This window comes from Carassius gibelio, chromosome A5, assembly GCF_023724105.1.
Source record: "Carassius gibelio isolate Cgi1373 ecotype wild population from Czech Republic chromosome A5, carGib1.2-hapl.c, whole genome shotgun sequence".
NCBI lineage: Eukaryota > Metazoa > Chordata > Actinopteri > Cypriniformes > Cyprinidae > Carassius > Carassius gibelio.
In genome coordinates, this window is record NC_068375.1 from 27,468,660 (window position 1) to 27,484,317 (window position 15,658).

General features: G+C 35.2%; 2 protein-coding genes across 2 annotated transcripts; both read left to right on the plus strand.

The window, feature by feature from the left end:
* The first annotated feature begins 1,609 nt into the window (after positions 1–1,609).
* Positions 1,610–7,657, plus strand: LOC128008881 (negative elongation factor B). Its single transcript, XM_052592912.1, has 13 exons — positions 1,610–1,870; positions 2,965–3,125; positions 3,208–3,307; positions 3,494–3,724; positions 4,149–4,334; positions 4,637–4,749; positions 4,850–4,952; positions 5,063–5,158; positions 5,252–5,394; positions 5,481–5,587; positions 5,678–5,819; positions 5,969–6,077; positions 7,132–7,657. The coding sequence occupies exons 1-13, from the start codon at positions 1,769–1,771 to the stop codon at positions 7,279–7,281; spliced, it is 1,743 nt and encodes a 580-aa protein (XP_052448872.1). The 5' UTR covers positions 1,610–1,768; the 3' UTR covers positions 7,282–7,657.
* A 4,744-nt stretch (positions 7,658–12,401) lies between these two features.
* On the plus strand, positions 12,402–14,974 carry LOC128008897 (P2Y purinoceptor 4-like). Its single transcript, XM_052592913.1, has 2 exons — positions 12,402–12,517; positions 13,248–14,974. Exon 2 carries the CDS (start codon positions 13,263–13,265, stop codon positions 14,247–14,249), a length of 987 nt encoding a protein of 328 aa, XP_052448873.1. The 5' UTR covers positions 12,402–12,517; positions 13,248–13,262; the 3' UTR covers positions 14,250–14,974.
* Positions 14,975–15,658: the final 684 nt, after the last annotated feature.

Genomic DNA, 15,658 nt, shown 5'->3' on the forward strand with positions numbered 1-15,658 from the left:
TTCTGTGAAAATCTTATTTAATAAAATGTTATAAATAATCAAAAGCTTATTTGTCAAAAATATTGAAAGGAAGCCTTTTTGTTTAACTTTGTTTAGAATTTTAAATGAGTTCAAAATGTAATTTATTATCAAGTGAGTACAAACTAGCAGCTCACCCTTCGACATTACAGTCACAGACACAGTCACATGACTGAAATGAATCGAGGAGGGAAAGGGGTGCAGAACAGAAAAAGCCAAAGGGAAATAAATCAATTAATTAAAATAAAGTGAACAAACTAAGATTGTTAAAACTATAAAATAATTTCACTGTTGAGTCAAGCGTCACCAAAGTAGGTCCTGAAGGGCTGAGTCCTGCAAAGTTTAGTTAAACTCTGTAGGACACCGGCCCTCCTGCACAGTTTGTAAACCCCGCTGTAAGTCATTAAGTCAATCAACAACACTGTTGCTTGAGAGGGCAGTGATTAACCATATCAGTTTATTTTTCATTTAAATATGATCTTGCATACCTTTCAGCAAATGTGCAGTTGCGCCTCTGAACAACACAGGACAGAATCTGTTGTATTCAATAGCTCACTGAATACAACAAATATAATCAATAGCTTTCCTGTAATGTAACCTGTTTTTATACAGTCTATGAATGTGACCCTCCATTTTTAAATAATTCATACATTCCTGAAAAACACTATTATAACTTACATGGAAGATTATATAGGAGGGGGAAATCCCCCCCAAAAACTGGTGGTAAAACAGGCAAATCTCTCACAAAAGCCAAGACATTTTATTGTTCATTAAGTTTTTTGCCCATTCACTTATTTTATCTTTTAGAATAATGTGCGACTCAATGGCCAAATGATGGGGTCTTAGAGAGTGGCACAATGATTTGTGTAAAAAAAACAAAAAACATCAGTGATTATGTTCCATTTATATGCATTGTGCGTTTCCAAATACATATTGTTTCCATGGCTCCTGATCAATGATAATATATATAAAAAATTTTTTTGTTCTGATGCCATCTAGTGTCAAATTGGTGTCTGTTTGCATGCCTGATAACTTTTTTGTTTCTGTACTTCACATCCAGACCTTTTTGGGGCACAAAAAATAGTGACTCTCCACCCCCCCCCCCCCCCCCCACCCCCGCACATACAGCTTAAACATCCAATCAAAAAAATAAATAAATAAATAATATAATAATAATAATCAGTATAAAGTCAGCAGAAATCCACACTTTGACAGTCAGTCATTTCATATAAATTTGAAAAACATATTTTGCAATTCGGACCTGCATGCCCGAGCAGCTCTGACTGGTTGATTAACTTTAGTGTTAACATGACAAAGTCAGTAGATTTTTTCTGACATCCCGGCTACAATCTGACTACAGTCAATCAGCAAAAGGTTTTTGTTTACTGTAAATTATAGTGCAATTGAAAATATGTACCACAATTGCAGCACAGTTTTCATTCAAATCACAGATGTTCAACGTTTTGGATAGTTTAGCATCTTTCAATACTGGTGTTCAATGATGAGGGCCTTTTAGTAGGCAAATGTAGTCAAATAAAAAATAATTATTAAGCCCAGCTAGGAACATTCCTGAGACGGAACTCATTACGATGTATCAGAAACAAGAGTCTGTTGACGAGGTTGCACAGTTAGGAAGTGTGTGAATACAGAAAACGAACAATGCAATTCTAGCCAACATCTGTTGGATGTCTACTGTCAGTGCATTTGATTTCGTTTTGATAGTGCACTTAAATAGAGACAGCGTCTCAAAATGTTTGCTGGTTTACCGGAGCTGGGAATATCCAATGGAGAAGATCTTAAAGAAACTCTGACTAACTGCACGGAACCCCTGAAAGCCATCGACCAGTTTCAGGTTAGAGCTTAATACACTTGTATATTTGCATCTTTCACTAAATTAAAACAGTCACAGTCTACAAATGTTCGCTCGCATGCAGCAGTCTTCTTCATTGATTTAATGGGAGGGATCTCGTTTCTTGCCTCGCTTGCAGTGTGACTTGTCATTTGACAGCCTTTAACCAGACGATTAAACTGATATCTATTATTTTACTAGTAATGGTTTTAATTACTAGTAAGTAATCCAATATTTGCTTCTCTAGTGTCTAATTGTAGCTTTACTGATTAATAAGAATTAAAGTACTAATACCCAGTGAATTATCCTTGTGAAAACAAATAGTTCTTACTAGATGTGCAGTTCAATTTTAAACGTAGATTTAAAAACCTGTACTCAAAGATAATGTAATATTTATGAAATAAAAGGCCATTTAATTGCAATAACTGTATACGTTACCAATTAAATTTCTTAACACTTCAGTACACTTTAAAAAATGGTTTTGTAATAATGTCAAATTAAATCATTACTTTAAACTATGTCTTAAATATGTTTTTAATAAAGTTTTGTCATGCTTTAAAGAAGCACACTAAATTTGATTTTTTGTCTAACATGTAACATTGCACATGTAAAGCACTTGATTATAATTTAATTAACTGTAGTATGTTAGTTGGTCACATATTCAAAGTGAATATATTTAAAATGTGCTGCAACGTCATCATTACAAATATATTTAAATACACGAAAAGTGAATAGTTTCCACAGAAATGAAAGTATTTTTGAGTTTACATAAATGCTTGTTTGTACATTTGACAGTGCAGTAATTAGGTAACATTAATCCCTTTCATTGCAATTAAGTGTCTGAAAACATACTTCCATGTATATTCTTTTAAAGTATATTATTTCCATAATAGTACTGAGTTATAAAATTTAATGAATAGTTACTAGTAAAATTGAAAACGGTACTAGTTAATACTTGGTTGCTTAGTAATAAAAAATAAGTACTAGTAACAATTGCTGATATATATATAAAGATGCTAGTTTGTTTTGAGTATAATAAAAATCATGTTGTAATTTATCTTGGTGCGTTGTTATTATAACTGTTTTGTCTTTCACAGATGGAAAATGGCATATTGTTGCCAACCCTACAGTCCGCATTGCCTTTCCTGGACCTTCACGGGACTCCACGGCTGGAGTTTCATCAGTCAGTATTTGATGAACTTCGAGAAAAGCTGATGGAGCGTGTTGCCACCATTGCAGAGGGCAAGGATGAGGACAGGTGAATGGAAAGTTTGATTTCCAACAGTTTTATTATAAAGCAGATCATAAATCATACTAATACATCCCTTAAATTCACACAGATACATAAAGCTGGAAGAGCTTCTTGAGAAAAGCTTCCCGTTGGTGAAGATGCCATCCATCCAGCCCATCATCATGCAAGTGCTGAAACATCTGCCAAAGGTTTGAATGTGTTCTCTGCCATGACCTGTTACTCCGGTGGTCAGGTGTCACATATATTTCAAACATTATTTTGCAGATCATTTCACCTTTATGTGTGCAGTCTATTTTGTTATTTTTTGTGACGTTTATAGTTATTATAACGTAGTGGGTTTAGTAGAACTGACAATCTGGTGGACTCTAATGCAGGTACCTGAGAAGAAGCTGAAGCAGGTGATGGCTGATAAAGAGCTGTACAAAGTCTGCTCAGTGGAGGTGAAGCGGCAGATTTGGCAAGACAATCAGGCTCTTTTCGGGGACGAGGTGTCTCCTCTGCTGAAACAGTATATTGTGGAGAAGGAAGCGGCTCTTTTCAGCAGTGACCTCTCCATCCTTCACAACTTTTTCAGTCCTTCACCCAAAACACGGCGACAGGGTGAAGTAAGTGCCATGTGTTTTATTATTTTTTACGTTATTTCAATTAGTTAAGTCAGTTTATTAATACATTGAGGTGTTTATTTATAACTGTAAGCTGCCTAATTAAATACAGTGTCTGTATTATAGTATGTTTATACTAAAGCTTAATGGGCCAATATAATTCAGACTGTTTAGATCAATAATCTTATCATTCAATTTTAAGAACTGTCAGTATTAATGTAATATTTCTTTTTATGAAATTCTAAACCATTAATAAATAATTCCAAAAGATCTTTACATTTTTAACAATACTATGCATACCTAAAAAATAAAAATTAAATCCTGGAATAAGTTTAATCTGCATTTTTATTTCTTTTCTTTTGTCAAACTTGGATTTTGGTGATTTTGTTGCAGTGGAACAACAAACAACTCTGTTTTCTTCCGTCAGGTGGTTTTGAAGCTGACTCAGATGATTGGAAAGAATGTTAAACTCTATGATATGGTGCTACAGTTCCTGCGGACGCTATTCCTGCGCACACGGAACGTACACTACTGCACCCTGCGAGCCGAGCTGCTCATGTCCCTTCATGACCTCGACGTCAGTGAAATCTGTTCAGTCGACCCCTGTCACAAGGTGTGGAACCAGTAATTGCCAACACACCTTTTCAACTGCAGCTTCATTAAGCACCATTTAAAGGGGCCTTCCATTTATCGTGTTTGAACAAAATGACCTAACTACCTGTTACAAAAAGGTACAGGGACTAAACACTTTCTGGAAGTCAGACCTTGAAGCGGTTTTAAGATTGTTTAGAAATTAAAACAATTAAAAGCTGTTTGAAGCTTCTGCAGTGTGTGATCATGTGCCATAAGCGTGACCACTTTCAAAGCGATTCAAAAAGATACAAAACATTTATCTTTGCTCTCATCCTTTTGCAGTTTTCTTGGTGTTTGGATGCCTGCATCAGGGAAAAGTTTGTGGATGCTAAACGGGCTCGAGAGTTACAAGGCTTCCTGGATGGGGTGAAGAAAGGGCAGGAGCAAGTGCTAGGGTACAAGATTCACATATCCATACAGACATGATGCAACATAGCATACATTAAACCCATAAAACTAAAAAAATGTGACACTCTCTGCCTCTGTTTTTCACAGTGATCTGTCTATGATCCTATGTGACCCATTTGCCTGTAACACACTAGTGTTGAGTACCGTGAGGAACATTCAAGAGCTATTGAGCCAGGAAGCCATGCCCAGAGTAAGAACTCAAGCTCACAGTTGGTTTTAAATTATAGTAGACATCTTTATGTTGTTAATGAAAAAGTAGATTTTGATAATTGAATTAAAGCTGCAATTAACTTTGTACAGGACAGCCCTGATCTACTCCTCCTGCTGCGGATGCTTTCTCTTGGCCAGGGTGCCTGGGATATGATTGACAGCCAGGTTTTTAAAGAGCCCCGAATGGTAAGATGAACTCTTAGCATTCTTCAATACGCCACTATCTAACATTTGAAATAGGTTGAACAATAACTCAAGGGTGGTCTTGTTCACCTTCAGGATTTGGAGGTGGTAACACGTTTTCTGCCTGCCGTGATGTCAATAGTGGTGGATGACTACACGTTCACTGTGGAGCAGAAACTCCCGAGTGAGGAGAAAACCTCTCTGACATACCCCACCACCCTGCCTGAAACCTTCTCTCGGTATCTGCATTAGCTATGCTCCTCAGCCCAATAAATTCAGCAAGCGCTCACTTTTCTAAAATGGATGGTGTTTTTGCCTTGTCTAGGTATATACAGGAAAACAGGGTGGCGTGTGAGATCGGTCTTTATTATGTGCTTCATATCGCTAAGCAGAGGAATAAAAATGCTTTACAGCGGCTTCTGCCTTCACTGGGTGAGACTTCTGTCAGATAATTTGGATTAATGGATCCACGAGTCAAAGCCTCTCAGAGACTGATCCCTGTGTGTGTGTGTGTCTGTGCAGTTGATACCTATAATGACATGGCATTCGGAGACATCTTTCTTCATCTTCTCACTGGCCATCTGACTCTTCTCTCTGATGAATTTGGAACAGAGGAGTTTTGTACTGCTGTCTTTGATAACTTCCTCCTCACGTCTTTCTCTAGGTCTGTGTTATGTTTTTTTAATTGCATCAAATAGTGCAAATTCTTCGGTGCTTAAAAGAGAAAAATATTAATCACTAGAATAAAAAGCAAGGTTCATTGAGTGGCTCAGTTCACCACAGTTCTATGTTTTTTGCTCTCATTTTTTGCAGTAAGGAGAATGTTCACAGACACTGTCTTCGCTTATTGAATCATCTCCATCAGAAGGTACTGGCGTCCTACATGGAGACATTAATGAAGACGCTAGAACCACCAAAACAGGTATTTTGAAGAAAACAGACTGAATGTGCATTTGCTAAAACAGTGCCCAAATAGCTGTAGCTACTAATCCTAAAACAACAATGTCTGTCCACTTTTTCAGTGGCATTAGTTCTGGGAAATATTTTACCATAGGGATTATAAAAAAATACTATATAGACAGAATTTTATAAGCCATGGAACAAACCAACCAGATATGAGCAGACTAAAAACATTGCAAACTTTTGATTATACATAGAAAGAAAAAGTATTTTTTGTATTTTAAGTTTATTGCAAGGTATGCATATCATTCATAAAAATGTATTTTGATTTAATTATATTTATATTTTTATAAAAATATTTTAATCGTTTTGAGAGCATAGGAAAACTGACATCAAATGGAGTGGTTGGCTCTTTTGGACTATTTGTCTGTCACGATTCTCTGATTGGTAGAGATTTCTTAGCAGAATCATGGGTAATGTAGTGTTGGCGCAGTGGATAAGACACATGCCTTTGGTGTGAGAGACCTGGGTTTGAATCCACTGTGAGACACCAATGTGTCCCTGAGCAAGACACTTAACCCCTAGTTGCTCCAGAGGCGTGCGACCTCTGACATATATAGCAATTGTAAGTTGCTTTGGATAAAAGCGTCAGCTAAATGAATAAATGTAAATGTAATGTTGTTTTTCACCAGGAATTCTGCAGCTGAACACATATATCTAAAAAATAAGTTGAAATATTGGAGTTCGATAGTTTTTTCAGCAAAAGCATATACCATTAATTAGCCATCATTCAGTATCACAGTAGTGACTGTTTAAGTCATTTCACTTTGATTAAAGATGACCGAAAACAAAAAATGTTATTCCTTTGAAACAGCATGCAGCGATGATTCATTCATAAAACCAGATTAAGAAATGCAGTCAGTTTTTTCTATTTAATGTTGACTTGGAAAGGTTGCTATATGGAATCTCGTCACTTCTGTTCAAAGATGATAAAAGTATTCTCTGTTCCTCTCTGTACTGTTTCTTTTATACTGACATTTTATGAAGTAACCACCCTTGAATTGTTGTTATTACAGAGCAGTGAGTCGGTGAAGGAACTTTATACCCTGTTGAAGGAGAAGCTCGAAGCGTCTAAGAAAAGCCCCCCGGAACCAGAAGAAGCCCCTTCCCTGGATCTCAGCCTTCACCCTGTGGCTGTACCCTCCACCCCCACTACCCCTCATTGAGGGAGACTGGGCACCACAGCCAATAGAGAGCAGAAACAGCAATAATGTTCACATGGGCATAGACAACAAGTCTGATGTCATAAAGACTGACCTGAACGTGTGTAAATTGGAACAGTGCTGGTTATGAACTGATTTTTTTTCTTCTTCTTCTTTTTCTTTTTTAAAGGTCATTTTAAAAGCCTTTTTTTGCAGTTTTTGTTGGCTTGGCTCTTTTTCCATTTATATGCTTTTTTTTTTAAAGAAAATGTAGACTTGTTTCATTGCTGAATGTGTTCAAATATAGTGTCTTATGTACAGCATTTTATGGTTGAATGTGTTTGCTTTGATTGTGTCAGCAACAAGCTCTAGTGTAAATAAAATAATGCCTTGGAAAGTTTACAGTCTTCTATTTTGGAATGTTTAGGTGCATTCAACTTAACCGATTCGATTTTTGGCCAATACTGTGTCCAAGCTAGACATGGCTACAAGACACAACACACTCCATCACAAAAAACTGCCATTCAGAAGATTGGCGGCCTCTCTTTCTGCAAAGCAAACTGCTGTTTGGTGCCTGCAACTAAATGGATAAGTACAAAATATGGACCCACTTTATATTAAGTGACCTTAACTACTATGTACTTACATTTTAATTAATAATTTAGTACAATGTACTTATTGTGTACATGCATGTTTTTACATTGTACTTATATTTAAAAAAAAAACTACATGTAAATACATCTGTATTTAATTTCTGTAATTACATTTATAATTACACTGTTGACCCATACTTTACACCTTAACCCACCCTTAAACTTACCCATACCTCCAACCCTCTTCCTAACCTTACCCCTATCCCACCTCAATAGCAGCAAAAGTGTTTTACAATACAATATGAACACAATAAGTACATTTTTTTTATGTAATTACATAGTAGTTAAGGCCACCTAATATATAGTGGGACCCAAAATATTATTATTATTAAAGTACAAAGCATTATTATAATCATTAATAATAATGATGCTAAAAACATTTAACAATATGCAAAATACATACTCATTAACTGATATTATATATATACTTTTTTTTTTTTTTTTTTTTTTACATAGGAAAGATGTAATATTAAAAAGTGATTTTATGGCCTGGAACTGGAAGTGTCATGAATATTTGTACAGTTTTTAATAATTATAGAAAAAGTCATGGAAAATTATGCCTAGCGCTTATAAACAGTTTTTGTAAAAAATATTTTAAACCTGGCTTCATCCAATGTTTAGATTATGTTCTAAACATATTCATTTTTTTTCTCTCTATCTCTCTATTGGCCTGTGTTGTACATGCAATTCACATCCTTGGTGCTGCTGTCTCCACCTAGTTTCTTGTAATGGCCTGTTGTTGTGATGTTTCATATGTAGTAACTACAAATAATGACAGACGAACTACAGTATCTAATCTCTACAGTCTCTCCTCATACTGGCATTCTTTTATGTCATTGTCAGTTGCTAGCAATTGCGTAGTATAACATGACAGCAATCAGTTGGATTTTGCCAGTCATCACCTGGTGGAAATTGTTATGGTGTATGGGGAAATAAAATAACTGCTACAATATTTCAAATCTTCCCCACACTGCTAAAAGTGTTTATCTCATAAAAGCACTGGTTAAAATAAATAGCAATTGCAAAAATATATAAAAGAGAAACATGCTCACTTTTGAAACCGAGATCACATCAAGCACCCCCAGAGATGATCCTATTCCTCTTTTTACTTCAGTTGAAAAAGCCTATTTTACTGTCTATCAGCGATTGTTGTGACATATCTGTTCTCCTCCCACGCAATCACTCTTCATTAGAAGAGTATTTTAGGTCACCTAGTTTAACAGAAGCTCTAAATTATTTTATGTCACCGTGTTTCCTTGCCTTACATTCTTCAACTTCAAATTTATAAGTTTTAAAATAAAATAACATCACAGATTTTCAGTATGGCCTCAGACATTTAAACGTATGAAAATGTAAAAGCATTTTAATCTTGTAAATAGTTCCTGTGTTACCATCTAGTTTGCAAGTCTCAAATGTCCTGGTAATTCAGTCTACTCGACCCTGTTCTGTCAGTTTGGACAACATCATACTTGCCTCGCAGCACCAAGGCTGCCTCATTTCATTATTCGTCGAATGTTACAGCTGCCCAAGGCCTGCTCCATAGACTCTTTCTGCAGAATGTTTTCATATGCTGACAACATTTTCTCTTCTGACACATGACCTCAATGTCAACATTTTCCCCACTACTCTTTTCAAAAATGTGGCCTAAACTGATGGATTTCATTGGGGGCCTCAGGTTGTTTCTTTCAAACAGGGCTGTGTTTGACAGACTTCAGGGCAGTCATTTCCAGATGTAGTTGTTAGCAGGCTTTGAGTCAGTCTTCTGGACTGCTGATGAGGTGATGTCACACAGTTTGAGGGGCCACATTAGATGATGGTACAGGGTGAATCAGTAACACCAGACCTTGAGTTTGCGTATGTGCTTGTCGGGCATGTCTTCTGTAAAAAGCCTTTCTAAACTACTCACTGGTTGATCTATAAGGCATGGGATTTCCTCGCCATCAATTGAGAATGAGATGTCATCCTTCCTGACTCCTCTCCAGATTAAGCGACTAGGTGACTTGGCTGGTTTTATCTTCATCCTGGCTCAGGTAGTTAATTGCCACAGTTGGCAACTAACTATTTACTATGTAATTAGTTATGCATGGCATTAGTGCACTTTTTGTGCCCGGACTTTTATGACTTTTCACTTGATTTGTGAGTGGCCTGTAGCAAGCGTCACATCATTGGCAGTCATAAAGAAACACTTGATTTAAAAAAGAACGTACCATCTAAATCAGACTAAGTGTGTATTTGATGATCTTTAAATAGTTGTGAAACTGTTACATAAAAAGCGAAATATCACTGTTGACTTGATGAGCTATGTAGAAAGCATATAGGTGTAATGTAGTTATATATTCTTATTTATTGCAGTTTTTTTTTTTGGCACCAGTTTTCTATTGTGGAACCATTCATAAATGTTAATATTCAAAGCATTTGTTTACCTCAGATGACCTTTAAATCTGGTTTATTAAATATCATGAAGATCTGTATCTTCTAGATTCTTTCTGTAGCTGTATCTGAAGGTGTTTTCACACTTGAGTCCTCTTTATAAAACACATTTATAGTTCTATTTGATGCAAAAGGCCATGAATTCAGAAGGAATGATTGCACCCAGTGATGAACAATGAATATGTCTGAAACAGAATTAGTAAAAATAACTGCAATAAGGATTGTAAAATAAAATGATAAAATACCAGCAACGTCATGGGGGATTTTACCCAAGAGTCATCTTAGGGTAGAACTATTATTTTCATAAAAACAATAACATTATTTGTTGCTATATAAACCTAAATAAATTTGTGTGCACAGACTTAACGTAAAGGTTTAACCCATTAATTTATTTAAAAAAAAGTTATGTGTCCAACATAAAATAAATGAACAGATCGCTAGATAACTGTTACAGTTATATTCCTGTCATAACTGTTATGAGTTCTCATTAGTTGTTACTGATTAACAACCCAGAAAGCACACCTATGTCTGCAACATGTCTGTTAAAGATTGCTTCAAAGCTGCTATAGTAACAACTTTCTACTTTGAGGAACTTCATAGAAATGTAGTGGAATAAAAAGTATGATATCTGTCTTTCAAATGTAGTGAAGTTAAAGTCAAAAGTTTCTAGAAAAAATAATACTCAAGAAAAGTACAGATACTCAAAAAGGGTATTAAAGTACAGTAATCCAGTAAATGTACTAATTACTGTCCACCTCTGTATACTCCCTATTCGGTTCTGTCCTTTGTTGGTTATTGTCTTGTGCAATGTGGTGTTCAACTTCTGTGTTCTCAATAAAGTCTGTTTTGAAGTGTTAATCATTGTTTAGATTCCTTATTCCACGACTACGTGTTCTAATCAAACACTCTAAAAACAGAAGTCAAGCTCAACAACAACTATACTGCACTCATTTTGTTTTAGATGATGCTAATTACTGTGTGCATTCTTTAATATTCATATGCTGCTGTTGTTCCTTTTAGTGTTATATTATTTAAATGAACACTGTTGCAATTTTTATTATATCTATATTTGTATACCGAATTTGTGGTACAGGTTTAGTATTTAAAGTGCAGTATTTTTGTGGAACAGTGGAATTTTCGTTCATATGTGCAAACAAAAATAAAAAGATGTTCTAACTAATTTCAACATAATTCAATACACTGCTTAATTTTCAAAGTTATCAATATTTTTTTTTATTGATTTAATTAAACATTATAAGTTGCAAACATTATTTTCTGCATTATTTTAAACTCATTATTTTATGAGTTCTGCTTCTGACTCTCATTAGCATTCACTGCTATGTGGTCGTGGTTCAACCAGGACTCTTACATTAATCGAAAGGACTTTGTCCAGAAGCTCTGTGTTGGAGAATGGCTTTTTGTATTGATTTAAAGGAGCAGAGATTTTAGCCACAAGCACAGTGGACAATCACACTTTATGCCTCAGCATTCACCAAGGACAGCACTGACTTTTATTTCATTGTAAACATCACTGTCCTCATTTCTGGATTACTTCTAGCATTCATTGTTTCTGTGATCTACAGTCATCTAGTGTGCTCGATGTCCCTTCTTCACACTAGCCACAACAGTGGACAAGTACATATGTGTGTGTTTGTGTGTGTTGGCAATTTGTGCTGATATTGCAAATAACTTTTTTTTTAATTGCAGTGGAATTTCATATATAGGCTTATATTTAATTAATTTAATACGTTATTTTTTTTATTACCATTACTTTTATGAAGTGACTGATTATGTTTGTTAATGATTGTGCTGAAGTGCAGCTGATAAGATTATTTATTTTTATAGAATTATTTTTACTTCATTGACATTCAATTCGTAAGCAACATCAGACCACTTGCATGCAAAATTGGTTATACCTTCTTTAAAGCGTCTTAAAATCCATGAATCATGAGGTTGATGTTCTTAAAGCACCTCACTGATGAAGTTGTGGTATTGGTGGATAAGGGTGGAGTTTATGTCAATGACTGCTGAATAATAAAAGGAAATCCTGTCTTGGTTCCTTTTTATCATGTACACTTATACTGAAATGTTCAGGTAAAACTGTGTGTTTCATATAGTCACTTCGTCATACAATTTACATATTTCATTGCATTTTGAGGGGAGTGTTGCTTGACCTGGTAAGTGTTCTGTGTTATTATTCAAACGTGTGTGTGTGTGTGTGTGTGTGTGTGTGTGTATGAAGAGTTTAAGACGCAAAAGCCTCTAAGTGCCATCTGAAATTTTCATCTAAAATTAGTAAATTTATCAGGCTCCTATATTTATGTTCATTGATTTCACTTTAACGGCATAGAAAAGAACCTATACACTGCAAAATTACTGAACCTAAACATAGAATGCTCAGCCTGATTATGTGATTTCAGATGGCATTTACAGGTAAAACTCCTAAATAAGACATCATTTATTTAATTCAATTAGAGTTTAAAAACCTTTTAATTAAATTGTTGTTTTTAGACATTTAGAGGGTTTGACACAATACAGTGTCTTAGTTCCATTCTGAACCTATGTCCTAAGATTCTCTCTCTCTCTCTCTCTCTCTCTCTCTCTCTCTTCTTTCCAAAAAACACTTTCGCTGTTCAAAACTTTTTGTCTCTGTTCAAAAACCTTCTTCTCCTTTCCGATTTTTTTTTTAATGAGAGAGAAAAAATATTTTTGGAGGGGGAAAAATATAGAGAAAAAATCTTATGACTAAGGCACAGGAAGGATCTAAGATACGTATTTTTTTTTTACCTCCCAACTTGAAATTATATTTTTCGCATAGTGGTTCAGGGCTTTCCGTACATTCAGTTCATCTATTTGCAATATTTCAAATCTGACCAACATTGCACTCTTTTTTTTTCTTCTGCACAGTGCCATTCTTCTAAGATGAACAGCACCCTTCCACACAACACAATCCATGGGAATGTATGCGCTCCTGAGCCCCAGCACATTTCTCTGGTTGTGGTCCTCAGTCTGGTCTATCTGCTGGGCCTTCTGCTCAATGGATTCAGCCTGTGGGTCTTCACCTGCCGCATTCACAAATGGAACTCTGGAGCCGTTCTGCAGTTTAATCTGGCTCTTTCTGACGCCATCATCACTCCACTCACCCCACTGATGGCAGTGTACTTTGCCATGGATAGCAACTGGATTTTTGGGAAATTCGCCTGCCAGCTGAAGATCGCTGTGCTCAGCATCCACTTCAATGGTAGTGTGATCTTCCTCACACTCATTAGCATTCATCGATATGTGTTTGTGGTTCACTTCAACCGCTCCTCGTTGATAAAAAGGAAGGTATTTGTGAAGAAGCTGTGTATTGGGATTTGGTGTTTTCTGATAACAATTGGCATTTTCTATGGATGGCTGCTTCCTGTTACCAATGAAGCAACACATGAGCGGTGTCTTTCTATTCATCAGAAAACTCTGACAGATGCTTACTTCACTATTAACTTTGTGATTTTCTTCTTCTGGTGTATTTTACCCTTAAGTATATCAGTATTTTGCTACAGTCGCCTGGCAAGCTCAGTGTCCCGCATTAACATAAATTCTTTTAAAGGCCAAGCAGTCAAGACTAAGTCCCTGAGGATGATAGGGATATGTCTAGTCATATTTGGCCTCTGCTTTCTTCCTCTCAATGTTGTTCGGACTATAGGAGTAGTTGTGAAAAAGTATCATCCTACTAAATGCAGTCTCATGTTGCAATTGGAAACAGCATATTATGCATGCTATATAGTGGCAGGAATCAACTGCTGTTTGGATCCCCTCATTTACTTTTTTGGCTCAAGTAATTTTACCAAAGCATTCAGAAGATCTCTTAGAGTAATAGGAGGCAGACAGAATGTCGAAAACAAAACTGAGCCAGAAACAACAATTTAAAGTGTAAACAGAAATTGTGTTTTCTACTGTCTCTTAGGGCATTAGGTAAGTCAGCATGAAATGGAAATTGTGATAAAATGTTCTGCTGTCACGCAAGTGAACGTGCCATCATAGAAGAGACAAGTGGAAGGGGAAGTTAAAGATTATATGGGCATATGAACGTAATGTCCAAAACACTCTCCATTTTGATTTCATGGTATCTTTAATGGTGCTTTGATTAAGCAGTCTACTGCAAGATTACACTTAAAATCTTTTTGGCCTTAATATATTTATTTGTCCTGTATTATCCTATTTTATAAGGCTATTTTATCCTATTTTAAGTGTAGTCTTGCAATGGTTTTGTGAATTTGACAGAAAATGTTACTGTGGCCTTCACTGTTTTTACAGTTTCTGCTAACATTATTGCTGTAGAATGCATTAAAAATGGTTAAAATAACCAACCCTTCAAAACATGCTAATGATAACTACATGCAGAAAGAAGCTTTGAAAGCCTTATTGAGCCGAACCTTTCAGACGGTATAAATAAAACTCATATTTTGTATTGACATTTCAAATAGCCAGCAATGCTAATATGTGTCTGGAACTAAATAAACAGAAAGACCTGTTTAGATTTGTAATGTGGTAATGCTTTGTAAAAAGTAGCCGTGTAAACATTTTTTAAAACATCAAGCATTAAAATGTCCTTTTCTTATTTGTACTATAATAAAAAGAGATTTAAGAAGTGAGTCAGTTTATGTTTTTTGAAATGCTTTATTAATCCAATGCCACAAGATCGTGAGATATTACATATTCACATGATCAAATAACATTAGGTGCCACAGAGAAAAGAAAAAAGAGAGAAAGAGAAAAAAAGCATTACGTTCTATTTTTTTATTATTTTTTTCAAGAGATTTACATATCATTTAAAGTAATTTATAAAATGTTCAAAATTTGGTTTACATTGAGCCCACTTTTTCTTATGTATATGGAATTTTCCTTGCAAAATAAACAACTGTATGATATGTTGTTCTTTATAGTTCAAATTCTGTATAAGAAATTACATCAAATATACACATTACTATCATAGACTCCATTCTTCTTCCAAAATAATCTAGAATAAATACAATGAAAAAAAAATGAAAAAAAGTTTATTTTTCTTGACCACACAATATTACACAGATATATGAAATATAAAGGTTAAATCTTTCCAAAACATGCTTATCAGGATAAATTCTATGAAGTATTTTGTAAAACAATTCCTTAATGTTGTTATTGATACAAAACTTATTTGGAAGTTTCCATGCTTTAACCCAAGAGATATTACCAAATAAAATCTTGCTCCAAGTAAGGACACAGAACAAAGAGCATTCCTTAAAGGCTATTCTTATTGTTTTTTAAAACATCAGTATTTTCAATGAAAATGTTTCCAC

Coding starts and splice junctions, on each gene's coding strand:
- LOC128008881 (XM_052592912.1), top strand. CDS start 1,769: ATGTTTGCTGGTTTACCGGAGCTGGGAATATCCAATGGAGAAGATCTT. Junction 3,126..3,207: donor GAGGGCAAGGATGAGGACAG/GTGAATGGAAAG, acceptor AAATTCACACAG/ATACATAAAGCTGGAAGAGC. Junction 6,078..7,131: donor CGCTAGAACCACCAAAACAG/GTATTTTGAAGA, acceptor TTGTTATTACAG/AGCAGTGAGTCGGTGAAGGA.
- LOC128008897 (XM_052592913.1), top strand. CDS start 13,263: ATGAACAGCACCCTTCCACACAACACAATCCATGGGAATGTATGCGCT.